The sequence below is a fragment of the Triticum urartu genome, chromosome 4 (genome assembly GCF_003073215.2).
Source record: "Triticum urartu cultivar G1812 chromosome 4, Tu2.1, whole genome shotgun sequence".
NCBI lineage: Eukaryota > Viridiplantae > Streptophyta > Magnoliopsida > Poales > Poaceae > Triticum > Triticum urartu.
Genome location: NC_053025.1, coordinates 600394605 through 600412222, shown reverse-complemented (window position 1 = coordinate 600412222; position 17618 = coordinate 600394605). Strand labels below are relative to the sequence as shown.

At 49.4% G+C, this 17618-nt stretch overlaps 4 protein-coding genes across 6 annotated transcripts; 2 read left to right on the top strand and 2 right to left on the bottom strand.

Annotated features, from left to right (window-relative positions):
- Positions 1-4059: 4059 nt before the first annotated feature.
- Positions 4060-6351, top strand: LOC125553050 (abscisic acid 8'-hydroxylase 3-like). The gene is made up of 3 exons (XM_048716801.1): positions 4060-5627; positions 5715-5833; positions 5917-6351. The coding sequence occupies exons 1-3, from the start codon at positions 4359-4361 to the stop codon at positions 6008-6010; spliced, it is 1482 nt and encodes a 493-aa protein (XP_048572758.1). The 5' UTR covers positions 4060-4358; the 3' UTR covers positions 6011-6351.
- An 876-nt stretch (positions 6352-7227) lies between these two features.
- Positions 7228-9580, bottom strand: LOC125553051 (glycine-rich RNA-binding protein RZ1A-like). 2 transcript variants are annotated; one of them, XM_048716802.1, is made up of 3 exons: positions 9426-9580; positions 8454-8566; positions 7228-7931 (listed from the first exon to the last, which is right to left on the bottom strand). In XM_048716802.1, exons 2-3 carry the CDS (start codon positions 8562-8564, stop codon positions 7386-7388), a joined length of 657 nt encoding a protein of 218 aa, XP_048572759.1. In that variant the 5' UTR covers positions 8565-8566; positions 9426-9580; the 3' UTR covers positions 7228-7385. The 2 variants fall into 2 exon arrangements, with proteins under 2 accessions (XP_048572759.1, XP_048572760.1); XM_048716803.1 differs by lacking the exon at positions 9426-9580 and adding an exon at positions 9266-9401.
- A 1739-nt stretch (positions 9581-11319) lies between these two features.
- On the top strand, positions 11320-14021 carry LOC125553049. Its single transcript, XM_048716800.1, has 3 exons — positions 11320-11588; positions 11994-12184; positions 13576-14021. Exons 2-3 carry the CDS (start codon positions 12023-12025, stop codon positions 13744-13746), a joined length of 333 nt encoding a protein of 110 aa, XP_048572757.1. The 5' UTR covers positions 11320-11588; positions 11994-12022; the 3' UTR covers positions 13747-14021.
- Positions 14022-14283: 262 nt separating this feature from the next.
- LOC125553048 (photosystem II reaction center PSB28 protein, chloroplastic-like) lies at positions 14284-16110 on the bottom strand. Of its 2 annotated transcripts, none has more exons than XM_048716799.1 (2): positions 15917-16110; positions 14284-14961 (listed from the first exon to the last, which is right to left on the bottom strand). In XM_048716799.1, exons 1-2 carry the CDS (start codon positions 15984-15986, stop codon positions 14489-14491), a joined length of 543 nt encoding a protein of 180 aa, XP_048572756.1. In that variant the 5' UTR covers positions 15987-16110; the 3' UTR covers positions 14284-14488. The 2 variants fall into 2 exon arrangements, with proteins under 2 accessions (XP_048572756.1, XP_048572755.1); XM_048716798.1 differs by having other exon boundaries at positions 15911-16099.
- Positions 16111-17618: the final 1508 nt, after the last annotated feature.

Sequence of the window (17618 nt, the reverse complement as noted above, 5' to 3'; positions counted from 1 at the left end):
TATGATTTCAATATTTATGTGCCACTTCAAAATACTACTCCCTCCGTATCTAAACACTCTTATATTTCTTTACAGAGGGAGTACTCCATATTTGTTCTTTCTTCAAAGAAAAAAAAAAGCTGCTTGTTCAGCTGTCATCCTCATGCGTTTTGTTCAGTGCGGTGCGGGGAAGTGCATGTCATTGAATTGACAACTAAATTAACCAAGCCAACGAGGGTGCTGTTGCAGGCGGCTGAGTGCAGACAATTCAGACAAGCAAGACTTAGTCACAAGGCATCTTTGTTAAGACTGAATCAATCCGGTAATGATGAATCTTGTAATGTTTTTTTTAGCATGAATCTTGTAATGTTGTTTGAAAGAATCCGAGAATAAGTGGAAGCTAGTCGTTTGGATGCGATGGCATGGGCCAAGAAGACAGGTGGCTTGATATATGGAGTTCCAGTATGAGGCTTATGAACAGTAAGTATGTTACTGATCCCGAGGAATATTTTGGGATTTTCGGGAAGCTACATACCATCTTGCTGATATGCTAGATCGTATATTGGTGGTTTCGCTACCGTAGGATCATAGGTAGGATGTATAGTTTTCTTCTTCAGTCCCAAGTCAACATTTGTATGGAAGAGATTGATCTTCATATGATCAATTGAATGTTGATCCGAACGATAAAATACTCCCTATAAATGAAATGCGTGACTGATGCCTACGAAAAACAGTCCAATCACCATATAAATGAAATGGACAGCCCTAGATTATAGAACAAGTCGTGTTGCATTGCACCTGCTCGACACAAGTGGCTAAAATATAACAGTTCGGTGATCAAGCATGTTGACCAGAATAGATAGTTCATCGCGTGCTTGTTGTCTATTGAAAAAAAAATGGTAGCAAGAGAGATCGAGGTGCTGGCAAAAGTTAGCCGGCGAGCTAGGTCAGTGTTCAGGATGCTGCATCAGCGGCCGCAGTGATGCTTTTGGACGAAGCCGATGATACTCGTTCATGTGCATGTGCTTCGAATGTCCCTGTGGCGGTCGACGGTGGTTGTTGCAGCCTGCAAGGTCTCGATGCTGTGAACCCTGCGCTGCTGTTATCATGATGCTTCTTCTTTATTTTTATTTTTATTTTGTTAGTAGTAAACTTCTTCATGCTAGCAATATAATGCAACCAGACCAATGACCACTCATCTAACGTTTGTTGTAAACTTCTGTTTTTTCTTTCTTTCTTTAGAAATGTGTTTTAGAATCTGCTACTACTTATAAAAGCACGAGTTTGGTGAATCCAAACGATCTGAGCCATCCAATCACCTATATCCAACATCTCACGCTGCTCCAACGACGTGGCCATCACATCATCAATACATTACAAACATGTTAATTGCATTAATCATAATTTAAAAACAACATTAGTTGCATTAAACATAATTAATCTTAGAATCAACATTAATTGCAGTTTAGCACTGAAAATATAATAAAATTACTGTCAAACTAGACGTGTGTGCACGTACATGATTAGTAGTGTCTGAAAAGTGAGAGTTGTTCTTTAGCCCCTCATTTTAGTGTTTCCACTGTACACCACAATACTCCTTTCATTCAGAGATATTCAATCAGATCTTTTTTGGAGGATTCAAATTCTTGTGAAATTTTCTAGTATTGGTCATTTGATTCACGTGATTAGGACAAATAGGGATTTTCATTTAGCATTCATCTGTGCTCTATTTCGGAGAGAGAGAAATCACTAACGCAAAGCTCTTGGTAGAATTCCTTCATTTTTCCTGTGTTGTCAGACACTACTCTTTGATGATCCCCACATAAACACATCCTTTGATGCAAATTCACTCTGTTTTCTGATACTACAGGATTGAAGAGGAGATGACACTCATCCGTTTTCTCTATTCCTGTGTTTGGAGAATCCTGCAAATCAAATAGGCCCAAATTTCCACATATATTTTTTTGCGAATATAATGTACTATAAATTTTGTATGTGTGAGGTTTTATTGGATATTTCGAAACTTTAAACATAGTTTGTAAAAGGAAGATATAAACACCGGTTACAATTTAGATGAATACACGAACACACACACACACACCACACACATTCTCAAAAGCCCAAACAGTCAAACCGATACAAAATGGTGAGGAAATCCTCATACAAGTAGGACAAAAGAAAAATAAACGACATCCGAGTGAGAGCCACAAGTGCTAAAAACGCTACACCGAGCGCGAAAATAGGAGACACCTCACCTAACAAGAGACAACCTAGACTACTGGATATGACCAAAACTACACCACCTACCACTGAACACCGTAGTACCGAACACACCGAGCCATCTCTGGAGCGCGTCGACTCCCCATTGTGACTGCCCTCTCACTCTGGGCTGTGAAGCTCCACTCATGCCAGGAGATGGCAAGGGCTGAGAACGAAGACCATGGGCACACGTGTATAATATATATAAGAGATCGCCGGGACCACCTCACTCCAGAGTCAGGACACTACATGCGAGGGACAAGGCAAAATCAGAAGCTGCTGGCCAGCGGCAACAAAAGGGACCGAGGATCCACAAACAACGCCCTCGAGAGGGTGATGACACCAGGCTCCATCGTCGTCAAGCCCGAGCAAATGGACTAGGGTTTTCACCTAGGTGCCCAGTCGCCGTGAGGGGATCACAACAATACCCTCAAGAGGGGAGCGACACGCGTGTGCGTCGTTGTCCATGGCGCTGGAGCGCGAAGCTTTCGCTCGGACCCTCACAAGTGCCACTCGACAGAGCAAAGGTTGCTCACCCAACCCATGAGAGAGGGCCCGCTCTCACCAGTGGAAGGCCTCCATATCCAAAACAAGGATTGTCACCACACCAAGATCACCCGCCACCCCTCCCTTGTTATCCACACGGTCAAGAGCAGACACCACCACTACTGCAATGCTGCTCGCCAGAGAGCCAAGCATGCAGCCTCACCATCCAGGGGCACCACCCTAGCTTTCAAGAGAGACACCGCCACCAGGAAACCAGGTCGTAGGAAAGCGGGCGCCTTGAGAAAGAAAACACAAGGGCAAAACCGTTGTGTCATAGCACCACCATGGAGAGGGCCGGCAACAATGATGTCGACCACGCACAGAGGACAATCATAGGCCACAGGTGCCAGTCCTAGCTGGTTCCGTCCCCCACCACGGCTGTGAACGGGGATCACCGGCTCTAGCCAGCAACACGTCATAGGAAGACTACTCGCCATGCATCGCGGGGGCAGCACCCGCTCAAGGCATGCCGCTGAGGCAGCAAACCTACATGGGCCAGATCCGGCCATGGAGAAATCTCCAAGAACCGCTGCCGCCCAAACCCTCGATCCTGCCCATCATCACCGCCAGAGCCTCACACACTGCCACCCCATGTCTCATCCTACCCAGGCAAGTCCCACCATATGGAACGGGGAGTCTGCCCGTATCGCCTGAGAGAGTCACCGACGCGTCACAGCCGTCTCGTACGCACCCTCCACCACACAGCCGTCGCGTCCCGCACCTAGCATCGCAACCCTAACAGTCGACTGCATCCTACGCCACCGTCGCCGTTGACATAGGCCGAGCTTCGCCCGACAACACCTTCTGGCGACAGTGAGGTGGAGAGGGGGAGGGGTGAAGGAGGTGGAGGATTGTCCAGCTGTCGTGGGGGCAACACGAACAAGATGAAGGTGTCAACTCGTCAGCCATACACACACATTCATGCAACGGCTAAGATACAACCATTCAGTTAACCATTCAACCATAGGCTGGTTCTCACGTTTCATCAACTTTTGTAAATGAACATAGACCTATACCACAGGTAGGTACCTGTGAGTAGAAAACGAATCCTGCCTACGTGGCTACGTTAACCTCAAGAATAATACGTTTGTGGGCATGTCATAGTTGATAGTCCTTATCAAAGCCTGTCCACGAGCTTCGTGGCACAAGTTAAAACAAAGCTTATCTCCATGCACATGGCCGGCACACTCTTCTACAAGTCACACAAATACTTCTTTGGTTTTGGGAGCCGTTATAACAACTTCTATATAATCTAAGAAAAATGATATGTTCAGTTTACAAGGAAACTGTGTGAACAAGACAAGGGCTAAAGCAGAGCACGTAATCATGGATGTATGCATGGTGTATATAATCTAAAGGAAAAAGGACAACCAAATCGGCACCAAAGACAAAGGCTAAAGCTAGCTGAGCCGATCACAATGGAACTCGAGTGAACCCCTGGCATGGCACCAAATGGCTCCCTCTCGGGCGTAACGACGACGAGGCATCAGAGGACAAGAGACAAGGATATATAAGGCCAAGAATGGCGATGGTGATACGTACGGCTCTGTCAAGCTTTCTCTCGGACACCATCAATGGCGGCCATCTTGGGAATGGGAGCTCCCGTGCTGCTGGCCGCTGCCTTGGGGGCGGCCTGCGGGCTCCTGTTCTGGCTCCGGGTGGCCCGGAGGAGGCCGGCCGACGATCCGATGCGTGGCATCCCGGGGAACATGGGGTGGCCGGTGGTGGGCGAGACCTTCGCCTTCATCGCCGCCTTCTCCAACCCGGCCGGCATCCTGAGCTTCATGCGGGAGCGGCAGGCGAGGTACGGCAAGGTGTTCAAGACGTACGTGCTGGGGCGGACGACGGTGTTCATGACGGGGCGGGAGGCGGCCAAGATCCTGCTCTCCGGCAAGGACGGCGTGGTGAGCCTCAACCTCTTCTACACCGGCAAGCAGGTGCTGGGCCCCACCAGCCTGCTCACCACCAACGGCGACGAGCACCGGCGGCTGCGCCGGCTCATCGCGCAGCCCCTCTCCGTGGACGCTTTACGGAAGCACTTCGCCTTCATCGACGGCCTCGCCGTGCAGATCCTCGGCTCCTGGGCCGGCCGCGGCCGCGTGCTCGTCCTCGACGAGGCCTCGCAGTTCACGCTCAAGGTCATCGCCAACATGCTCGTCAGCCTGGAGCCGGAGGGCCCCGAGCAGGAGGAGTTCCGGGCCAACTTCAAGGCCATCTCCTCCTCCTTCGCGTCGCTGCCGCTCAAGCTCCCCGGCACGGCCTTCCACCGCGGCCTCGGCGGCCGGAACCGGATGTACGCCATGCTGGACGAGGTGATCGCGCGCCGCAGGGCCGGCGAGGTCCGCGAGGACTTCCTCCAGACGCTGCTCATGAAGCACGCCCGCGGCCAGCAAGCCGGCGCCGCCGCGGCGTCGGACCCGGCGGAGGAGGAGAAGCTGACGGACGCGCAGCTCAAGGACAACATCCTGACCCTGCTGGTGGCCGGCCACGACACCACCACGGCGGGCCTGACCTGGCTCGTCAAGTTCCTCGGCGAGAACCCCGACGTGCTGGCCAAGCTGAGGGAGGAGCACATGGCGATCCGGGCGGCGCACGACGGCGACGACACACAGCACCTGTGGTGGTCGGACCTGAGCAGCATGCCGTACACGACCAAGGTGATGAACGAGACGCTGCGGCGGGCCACCATCCTGCCGTGGTACTCGCGCAAGGCCGCGCAGGACTTCAGCATCGACGGCTTCGAGGTGGCCAAGGGCGCGTCGGTGAACCTGGACGTCGTGTCCATCCACCACGACGCCGCCGTCTTCGCCGACCCCGAGCGCTTCGACCCAGACAGATTCGATGTGCGTCTCCTTTCTTTCTTCCTTGTCTCCGGCGAGCGGCCCGGCTAGCTGACGACTCGACTGACTTTGTGCAATGCACGTATGCAGGGGTCGCTGAAGCCGTACAGCTTCCTGGGGTTCGGCAGCGGGCCACGGATGTGCCCCGGGATGAGCCTCGCCAAGCTCGAGATCTTCGTCTTCGCCCACCACCTAGTCTGCACATACGAGTGAGTCGCTGTGCCCCCGCCGGCAAACTCTGCCGCCGGCCACCGTGTCCAATGTCTAGCTCTGACGTTTGTTTTCTGTGCAGCTGGAAGGCGCTGGAGGATGACGCCTCGGTGCAGCCGACGCTGGTGCGCATGCCCAAGAACAAGTACCCCATCCTCGCCACCGCGCTCCCCTGAACCCCAGCTGTTCGCTCTGACCCCAGCTCCGGCGATGGCGAGGTGGCGACATTTGTTTTCAGCATGTGACAGACCGACACGCACTCTACTGATGCTGTCATCGGCATGGTCAGATTATATGGTATCCTGAGGCTACTTGTATTGTATGGACCAACTATATGCAAACTTTACTTGTATTAGCAAGTGAAACCAGCAATCATTTTTCTTAGTACAACAATTCCATACACATGACATGAACAGCTCATGAATTTAAACAAGGAAAAACAAGTAAAGTGAACAAAACATTCTTTAGACACCACCAAACATGTAAAACTTGCAATGCCATGTAAACTTAATTTAAACAAGGAAAAACTCTTTAGATGACCTATCTGATGGCCATGTAAACTTGCAATGCCACACTATAATACACTACATACTAACGGAACCTGCTACTCCGGTGGTGCATTGCCAAAGAAGAATAGCCAGGCAGAGCTCAGCATTACTCTGATGCGCATCTCTCGCGACGAACACAGCCCAATGATGCATCTCTAGCGACCAACGGCACAGCTCAACGAAACAAGGAAGCAACAGCTAGCAAACTCCAGCGACCAGGTAGCAAGGCCGACCAACAGGGACAAACTCCAGTGACCAGGTAGCAAAGCCGAGCAACAGCGGCAAAGGCACAGACCAACATTTTTAGGCAGGCTGCAGAGAAGCAGGGGACCTCCAATGGCTATGGTATACTGGCACAGATTGGAATCAACCAACATGACCTCAGTCATTATTAGACAACAACGGAAGGAAGAACCCAACGAAACCGATCCAGAACAAAATAAGCAACCCAAAAGGGGGCCTGCCAAAACAGAAGATCATTTAAGATTGATAGCTAAACTCAATCTCGAAAACAGAGCATTGAAAGAGATTACCGGTTTGCTTTTCCTTTTACGGACCGATGATTGTCACCTCCCCCTTTTTCTTGCGATGAAATTTTCAAGCAAAGTTTAGCTGACCGTTTCCTTCCCGGTACCACAGGAACAACACCATGGTATGCCTCCCACGTAACCCACGTATCCCGTATGAGCACAACCAACATGATGGAGCATCAACACACAGCAAGCCACCTCTCAACCAAGCAAGAACCACCGAGCAGCGTATCAAGCAAACATGCAGGGCCCAGAGCCAAGCATTATGGCTAAGTCCATGCGACTCACATTAAGCAGGAAGAAATGGTAAGCAGGTCAGTAATATGGTCTGTAATAAAGGATCTGCTTACTCACGGTACAACATCATAGTTCAAATACATGATCACAGAGTTTCAAATACAAGGAAACACACCTCATGATAGTAGATAGGGTTTTCATACCTGGATGAAACACACTTCTCAAGATCTTGGCTATCAGTACGGACCTGATCGGTCACGACTGTAGCGGTCACCCCCGCTCCCACCATCTCGGCTACGGCTAGAATATCGGTCACTGCCACGCTCAGATCGATCACCGTCACGGTCAGAACGGTCGCCGCCACGGTCAGAACGATCGCCGCCACGGTCAGAACGGTCGCCACCACGGTCAGATCTACCACCACCATACCTATCATCTCTGCCACCATATCGGTCACCTCTCCCGCCGTCACCATCCGGGCACTCTCTAGCAAAGTGTCCAGGTTTGCCGCACTTGAAGCAGTCCCCACCACCACCACCACCACGCGGCGCACGACCACCGCCATAGTCACGGCCACCACGAGACCCACGGTCACGATCAAAATCACGGTCACCGTTACGATCTCTACCAACCCCTTGAGGCTGAGCTTTATCAACAGTGATGGCCCTCCCTTCCAAGTCCAATCCATTCATGTCCTCGATAGCTTCTTCCATGGCTTTCTTCTCATCAAAGGTCACAAAGGCAAATCCACGTGAACGTCCAGAAAACTTGTCCATAACCACCTGCACATTACCAGAAAACAAACATAAATAAAAGCTCATGATGAATAAACGGCAAAGTGTATATGTGGAACAGTTGTGAAGGTGAAAAGGCATCACTCAGTCAACCAATATAAAGCCAATATTTGTAAAACAATTCAGGAACTAATAACAAGTAAACAAAAAACATTCCACATATAATCAATACTTGGGAATGTATAGATATGCAACCGTATGTCCTAAAGCTCTATTGTATCAAGGCTGGACACAGAACTGAGGTAAAGATTGATCTATGAGACAAAATAAGTAAATAACTAGTGACGAAAAGAGTCCAGTAGCAGGTTGGACACAGAACTGAGGTAAAGATTGATCTCTGAGACAAAATAAGTAAATAACTAGTGACAAAAATAGTCCAGTAGCAGGCATAAAAATTGCTTCATCAATGCTCTATCAGACGCTGAGCGTAGGATCAGGAAAATAATGCAAACATATGCGGTTGTTGAATTGTAAACAGAGAATCAATGACCAAGAGATTGTGGAAGTCACCTTTGCCTCGGTAACTTTGCCGTATTTTGAGAATGCATCTTTGAGGCTTTCATCAGTTGTGGACCAGGACAGGTTACCAACGAAGCATCGGTACTCATCCTCATCAGCCATCACTGGGAGGATAAACAAACGCATCCAACACATGGGCAGGTAAGAAATTGTTAGAGCTTGCGAAAAGAACAAGAGCAATACAGAGATTATATGGCGATCAACAAATATTCTGTTCATTCAACCTCCTAAGCGGTAAGTGCTTCATAGGTACCGCAAAGAGTTGGTACATCTTAGCCAGCTAAAAAAAAGGCTGACCATGGCAATTTGTCAATAGGCAGTATCATTAGCTCTTCTAAGCTAAACTGGATATCTTTTTGTGGAGAAGAGGATAGTTTACAGGAAGCAGAAGCAGCGCAGCACAGCAGAAGAGAAGCTGGAACGCCTATGAACATTGGACAGAATAGAAGCTGGACATCAAACATAATGGCATGGCAGATTCGCTGTACTGAGATGCCCCTGGGCCCAGGCTAAATTGCAAAATAAAGGAAAAGCCATTCTGCTGGATCTTCCTTTCTGTGCCCTGTGTTTGGAAATGAATTTTGCAGAAGGCTATAGCTTAATAATTTCTTAACATACACTGTATGCCCTAGAAGCATGCTCAGTTATTCCATCTAGGCGGGGCATGAACTGCCTAACAGCGCTACAGTAAGCTTAAATCTTAGATGTGCCCTGCCGTTGGGGGATTCATAATCCCGGAGGCAGAAGGAGCAGCAACGACGCGGGCATCGGAGTAGCAGGCTATCAAGTATCAACCACCCGACCTGATTCTGCAACGCTCTCTAACCAAAACCAGACGCCTGAGCAAACGCGCGGGCCGCTCGAGCCGGAAACAGGGCCGAAACTCGACCGGAGAGCCACCGCGGGACAGTCTCCCGTTGCAATCGAAACTTGGTCGCCGGAGGAGGTGGCGCGGGACCTCACCTGCGAGGGGGAGGGGGGCGGAGACGAGGGCGGCTTGGGAAGCGGAGGAGGAACTTGGTTGACCGGAGCAGAGATGGGCGGAGGAGAGACCGCGTCGTACAGTACTGGCGCGGGGATTTTATATACCTCCCGTAGTAGAGTAGTAGGAATCCCAGAGTGGAAACGTTGGAACCCTAAATCCCGGCGGCGCGAGATATTTTCCCCGGTGGTGGGCTGACAGGCGGGGCCGGACGTAACCGTAGGAATCTTCGTCGTTGGGCGTGGGATCGGACAGGCCGCCGCGTGCTTCGGGGAGCCCTTTCTTTCTCTCGGTTCGGTGGGCTCACAACCTGGTGGATGGGTGGGTGGGTGGGCCGCCTGTAAAATGCTCCACGGCAGGCCGCACCCTTTTTGGTATGCAAAGTTTTTATTTTGGGTGTGGAGAGGGTTTTTTTCTCTCTCTTGGTATGTAGAGTTTTTCTTTTTGAGATGTCTTGGTATGTAGAGTTTGTTGAGAGTGAAAGCCAACAGGTTCTTACTGGAAAGAAAGAGAGAGAGACAGGCCAACAGGTTCCTATAGAGGGAAAAAGGAGAGTGGAGCCAACCCTGCCCTCGGTACAGCTAAAAAACTATTACGTTCTTCCCTAAAAGGCAATTATGTTTTCGGTAGGAAAAGTAAAACATTACTCCGATCTCTTCCCCTTTTGAGAGAAGGCGGAGGAGGATCGTGTTGACGGACAGTATGGCAACGATTTTCAACCCCCCCCCCCCCTTCCCAGGAAGGCTCAGTTTTTCGTTTGGTGGCACTTGAGCGGCAAGCGTAGCATCACATGGAGGAAGGCTCGGTTTTCCGTTTGGTGGAACCAGACTGGAAAGGGTGGCGTCACATGGAATAAGCTGGCCACAGTCTCTTGCTCACCACGGCAACATCAAAGAGTGGGTGGTCTCGCGTGCTTGTTTGTCCACTCGGTGGTGACGTGCTTTTTATTCCCCCTGGTGTGCATGGTGTTATTGTTTGTCGATCCAACATGACGTCAAAGTGCATGGCTGAAAGTTTGCTTGTGGAGGATTTGATATTCTTTGTCGGTATCGTCGGGGGATCTGGGTATAGGTCAACACGGGAACATTCCCCCAACCGACATGCCGCACCGACAATTGACTCGTTGCTTGCATCGGTTCTGTATGTAGCCTTTCAAAGCCTCACATCCGACGGCAATAGCCTCTGGCAAGCGTCACGGTGGTCCTGAAGGTTGGTGGCGGTTGCAGGATGGGTGTGTGCAGGGAGCTTAAAGGACTTATCTCCAATGATGCTTTCCCTGTGGCGCTTTCGACAAAGTTTTCATTGACACTCGTCATCTCTCGATTTCTTTACCATGTCTCTTGTGCGTTTTGTATACGCACTATGTTTTTTGTTTAGCGCTCATACAAGCATAGTTTTTCATGGGGTAAAACTCTCATGCTTTAAATATTAGTGGAGCTAGATTTGTCCCTCATACTTAGTATGGATACTTTTATTTATTGCCTTAAGTTATGGTGCTACTCCAAAGTCTATTATACACTATCACAAAAACTTAAAATGAATAGACAAAAAAAATTAGCATGGCCGACATCAACATGTCGTCCTTCTCGAACTCAACGCAGTAATATGCAACCGGTCCTCAAACACGACGAGCTATACAATGGGTCATCGTGGGAGCTAATATTTAGGTGAAGAATTATATTAAATATGAATATATAATCACGAACGATAGTTCGCTTCATTTTTGGAATGTCATAATTGACCCCCAAAATTTGTACGTACAATGTTACAGTTTTTTTGACAATCTAGAAACACACACGTGCCTTGCAAACGGTTCCGCCCTTTGCTTCACGTCAGCAATGATGCCTCCAAGGTATCGCACACGCATCGCGTCATCGGTTTTTCCAGCCAGCGTTTGGCCGACTGCGCCGCACGAAGGGAGAAGGAAGGGGGCAGGAAAACAGGGGGCGGCGGCGGAACGGAAAGCAGAGGTACGAGAGAGGAAGCAGTCTCAGTTATCGATCTCCGAGGTTGGTGGCGGCGGCTAGGGCTGGCAGCCGGCGGCAGAGGCAGATCAGATCCGCGGCTGTTCGGCGCAGAGAGGAGACTCCCCGGAGCTTTTCGGCCGGACCGGCCACCCGATTGCGCGGCCCGCCTCTGCGATGGTTCGATCTCCCCCCCACCCCCCACCCCACCCAGCAGTAATTTTATTATCATCCTTCTAGGGTTCAAATTCGGGCGAGATCGTCGCCGGATCCCCCGGGCAGTTCTCGTGCTGGGACGGCCAGGCCGGTCCTGATCCGTGGGCGCTGCCCGTTCGAGTCAAATTCCCCGTTTCCTCTGTGCTTGAGTTCGTCGCGCCACCACGATCCCTCTAGCCCACAGACTGGACTTTGATAAATACTACTCCTACTTGATCTAGCCTCTTTGTGTTATTCACTTGTTCCCTGACTTCGGCCCTTTTGGGGGAATTTTTGCAGTACACATGAATAGGCATTAGGCTCGTCTGTGCTGCAGAGATTGTTTCGCGGGAGATTGTGACGAGCTGACGGTGGCATGTGTTTCTGTAGGTCTCTGGCTGCTGCTGCTGACTGCGGTGATGAATTCGAGGCCGATCGTGCTCGTCTTCCTCCTGCTCGTGCTCATCATATCATCGCAGTTCGAGTGGAAGCAGCAGATCGGCGAGGCCGAGGCGAGCCCGGAAGCTACGCGGCGGAGGCAGCAACCGCAGGTCGTAAGGGAAGATGCCGTTAAAGAGAAAGTGAGTGAGCCGCTCTCCTGCCGTTCTTGTCGTTTCTCAAATTGCATTTGCTCTAGGTCGATTTTAGCGCACGCCATTGGCATTCTATTTGGCGGGAAATTATCTAGTACTATCTTTTTGGAGGCACCCCTATTTATTGCCATTGTTTGTTGTGCTACCGTGTTTTGTACATGTTGCGAAAGAATTGGTGCTGGCATATGGTAGCGTTTATAGAACTTTGAACACACATAGATTGGAAATTTGGAACCACCACCACAAGTGTTCTCTATGAAAACAGATTGAAACCTGTGACCAACCTAGTTCTTTTGGTTGCATTTCATCCTCTCTAGCAGCCAGCTTTTCTTTTCTGATCCTACATAATGTTGATCGAAATAATTAAATTGTATGGCATGATACTAGTAGCTGTCTTCAGAATAATCTGTGTGCATTTATGTCGGAATGTTCTATATTTCCTCTTTTTTCTATCCATTTAATTATATATTTGTCGTTTGTCAAATTGCGCTTGCTCTAATTTGATTTTAGCGCATACCCCTGCCATTATATTTTGCGGGAAAATATTTACGGTGCCATTGCACATAACTTTGAGCATGTAGATTGAAAGTTTGGAACCACCACCAGAAGTATCCTCTGCGAAAACAGATTGAAACCTGTGATGTGTGACAAACTTAGTTCTTTTGCTTTCATTTCGTCCTCTCTAGCAGCCAACTTTTCTTTTCTGATGCTAATATAATGTCGATTGAGATAATTAAATTGTATGGCATGATACTAGTAGCTGTCTTCAGAATAATCTGTGTGCATTTATGTCGGAATGTTCTATATTTTCTCTCCTTTCTTTCCATTTAATTATGATATACTGTAGTTCAGTTCCAAGAAAGTCAGTTTTGAGTTTAGCGCATCCCCTCTCTAAACTTTGACAATATATGTAAGTATTGCTTAGCGAAGAAGTTGAGTGACCTGTGGAAGTTTCATGATCATTTATTATTCACTTTCTGCTATATTTGGAGCATACAGATTTAGCCCTGTTTCTTTGTCATGATCATGGTGCTAATTATTACTCTTTCTCAACGCCTATGCTTTGTGATGGATCTGACGGTAGAACGGGAATAGCATAAGTTTGTTATCTGAAGAAAGAGGCAATGGCTTTATTTTTAGAAGGTGTATGCAATCTTCCTCAATTAATTGATACATTATGCAGCTAGGCTTACTGGTATGGTGATTGCTTTACTACATAAGAACTTTTAGGGAAGTATTGCGCTTCATGCGACAGTTTTTGATAAGCAGGTGTTCAGTACCAGTACCTATGACACACACGGCGGTTTTCTTGTTTCCATCCCTTTTGTGCGGGTTCAAATTAACATTCCACACTCACAAGTTTATGTATCAATCTACAGATAATACTGGCGCAGGAAAAGAACATCCAACAACTCACCGAGCTCATCCAGAGCCTCCAGGTGCAGCTACTGCATTGCCGTGGCAGCAACAGCACTGCTCATGGCGCCTCCTCGAATCAATCTTCAGCCAGTTACGCCGAAGCGGACAGACATCAGATAATCGATGACTGATCGCCCGTTGACATACCCAGGTACTTTGCATCACAGTACAAGCGGCTCAAGGACACACACCTGAATGATATATGAAAGGCACCATCGTCGCGCACCACCATGTAGTGCTCTGGAGTCCAAGGAGCTGTCTTAGTGTACTGATGTGTTGTACTATTGACAGCACTATGACCACCCCCCTTCTAATACCTCTTCACCCTTGGCTTGTACAGTGTTATATTGTAACTGTATCATGTAAATTTAGCCCACCTTCCTCATTGAGATTGAAAATTTACTCATATGGATCCCTTCCGTGATCATCGTCGATACTTTCCATCCGCCGCAACATGCGTGCAGCAGTCTGTATTCGGTGGAGCAATTTCTCTGTGATGTTGCGGTCTGCAAGAAAGAGGTAAAGCGGGCACTCTACAACCTACATGAGCTTTTGCAAAGCATGTGTTATTAGTGTTTTAAAAGGTGGCATGGCATCATCCTCAGAATATAAACACGAGGATTGTTCAGAAAAGCATATTATCAAAGAATCAAGGAGAGAAAGCAGCATGAAGAATCAAGCATCTCATGCTTAATGAACAAGGTACGCAGTCACAGAGCACACAAATCAACAGTCACAGTGATGACTGAACTCAATGCAGCTATATATAGCAGCTAGTTTCTGTCAGGAATCCATGAAACAAAAATGAGTAGAAGAAGAAGAATCAAAGATGCATTCATGGATGATGATGATGGACTGGATGGATGAAGATGGCTACTTCTTGAGGAACTGGAGGCCGTTGGCCTGGGAGTAGCGCTCCATGAAGCGCATGAAGCGGTCCCAGTCCCTGGGGGTGCGCATCACGTACTTGGCCTCCACGGCCGCCGGCTTGCCGTTGACGAACTTGGCGCTGACGTCCACGGAGCTCAGCGTGCCCTCCTCGTCGATCATGTAGAACCCCGTGATGTCGCCCAGCTCCGCCGACGAGTCGAACACCGACGGCTGGTCGAAGGTGAAGATGGCCACGCCGTTGCTGCCGTCTCGGGACTTGGTCAGCCGCACGTCCGGGATCGTCTGCTCGTCCGTGCCCTGGATGAACTGGATCGACGGCCGCGACGTCATCGCCATCGCCACCACCGACGACGATCGCCGGGAACTGGTCGTTGGGTGCAATGGCTTCTGCAGCTGCACCGTGACGCCGCTGAAGGAGGTGTGCAGCTGGCTCGTCCTCCTCTGGCACGATGAAACTGGAAATCAGGAATGGTGTCAGACAGATACTGAAATTCATTTCAGATTCATAGTGCACGCTGCAATGTTGTCCGTTCTACGACTTTACAATCTAAATCGATCAGTTTGATTCTACGATTCTAACCAATATAATCAACACGATTTGGAGTTCTGATCGCGATTCATAATCCACTATTCTGAAACCCTTGGCGTGTTGTCGACTGGCACAACTTGGCCTCCAGTGCACTGTCATGCATAACAGAAGCTGAGTGTCCGCGGAGATAGACCTGCTGTTCGTTTGATCCTGATTTGGTTTGGAACTCCACGATTTGGCGATCCTACCATGGGGTTTTGAACCGATTACGATTCTGACAGCGTTGGCTTGATGTAATGTGGACTATCACAGCCTTGCCTCGCAATGCAGTATCATGCATAACTGGAACTAAGCATCCATAAGCAAAACCTTGGTTTTCTCAGATCTACAAACATTAAAGGTTCTGCTTGTTTTGAAAAACAAAAATCATAGAGAAAGCATACGAAGATTTCATCACCGGAGGCGAGGATATGCGAAGGGCGGGCCTAAACTAGAGACGGCGACTTTGGAGAACCGCAATGTGACTTTGGGTTTGCTTCAATTTCTTTGGTATGCCATCATAAATGAAAGCAGATTGCTGAAAGAAATATCGTTTCCAAGTACATCCTGCCCTTCCCAGAGGAGAAGAAGGTGGGCAGATCCAGGGACTGGGCAGATCATGTGCCCACGCACCTAGCAGCCACCGATGCACGTAGCACATCACCCACTCTATGGTGCTATAACTGATGTGATGCACCGTGTATCTGTTCTCTGAAGTCTGAATGAACGAATTAGCAGACAGCACTTGATCACACCTGACCACTACATGCACAACAGGGAACTAGAAGAACAAGTTACGGAAATGCAGCTCGATTAGCTGGGCGACTGAGAATTACAAGAACCTGCGGCGAGGCATCGTCGGCGGGGCTGCGGCCGCGCCGCGACCGGCGACGCGACGGCCAGAGCTTCCATGGCCGGCTGGGCGAGGAAGAGAGGGAGGCTGGCGCAGAGGGAGGATGGGAGGGGGTGTGGTTTTGAGTGGTGCAGAGGAGGGAGATGATGGCAGGAGCGATTGGGTGGCCCCGTGTTCCAACCACAGCCATCCATCACTACCTCTGGCGATCCGTGTGATTGTTTTTCCTTGCCACTCCGGCATCTTTTGGTATTTGCGTGCATGCCCAAGTAGAAAAAATAAAAGTTTGACCAGTGCAAAATAGGCGAAAACTAGTAGGGCAAGCACGATGATCATATAATAATCTCCGTAATGCCATTACCGTTTTCTTCGTGCGCTGTACGGGTTCACATTTCGGCCTACTCCCTCCTTCCATCTATATAGGACATAATGCATTTTTTAAAACCGTCTTTGACTATTGACAAGATTAATAGTACATGACATGCACAATGTGAAAATTATATCATTAAAAGCTCCTTTCACACACGAATTTAACAGCGTGCTTTGTGTAAGTTGCATGTCATATATTATTGCCCTAGTATTTGATCAAAGTTAGGCTCGAAAAACGTATTAGACCCTATATAGATGGAAGGAGGGAGTAGTTGCTTTGCACCTATTTTAATATGTGACATTATATTTGAAAAAATGTAGGCAAAAAAAGAGAGATCGTCTGCAATAAAATAACCCCTCTTATCTGGTTTGTAAGGCACCATAAAATAGCCCCCCGAACACGAGAAAAACGTGGAGGGTTTTGCTGGAATCCGGACACGCGAAACGTTGCTCTCTGCCCTCCCGGCCCACCCAAAAGGAAGGCGGAGCCCGTGCTTTTGTACCATCCCGCACTATTTTTATGCCAAAATTCCCCACTCTCGTCTTCCATCCCCCGCCGCTCTCCGTCCAATTCCCGCTCTTTTCTCACCCTCGCCTTCCTTCCGCCGCCGGCGCATGGAACCATCGAAGAACCTGTCGGGGATGGAACCGACGAAGGTGCCAGAGGATCCGAACATCACGCTCGCCCGGAAGACCAGCTTTGCGACGCGGCAAACTCGCCGCGTCAAATTGAAGGCCGCAAAGGAGGAGAAGCTCAAGAAGTGGTTGGTTGTTGGTGGGCCTGGTGGTGTCGATGGAGGTGGAGGTCGTGGCGGACGAGGCGGTCGGCACGACCGTGGCGAACACCACCAGACGGGCGCACACACAGTACAGACGGCGTCGTGGCCGGAGCCTTACAAGCCTCCGTACTACTATGTCGCCAAGCAGCTCAGAACCCCCGCCTGTACGGTGCCTTATATCGTCGTCGTTAACTCAACGTCGCTCTTCTCCGAGTATTCTTCGCCGTAGCTCGTTCGGGCACGGACGGCGTCTGGGAAGCAGATGGGTGCCCTCACGTTGTTCGCTGCAATGCCTAGAGCGGAGGAGCCATCGTACGACGCGGACAGGGAGATGCTCGACATCATCCACGACAGAGGCGAGGGAGGAGGAGTGGGCTATGAGGACGGGCAGGTGGAAGACTTGGATCTCACCCAGTCTGGCAACTACTAGTAGCATCAGTCCTACACCCAAACGACCACGCAACAGTCCTACACCCAGACCAGCGATGGCACACAACGAAAATAGCAGAATTTGGTCGCCCAAGAGCAGCAGCTGGAGGGGAA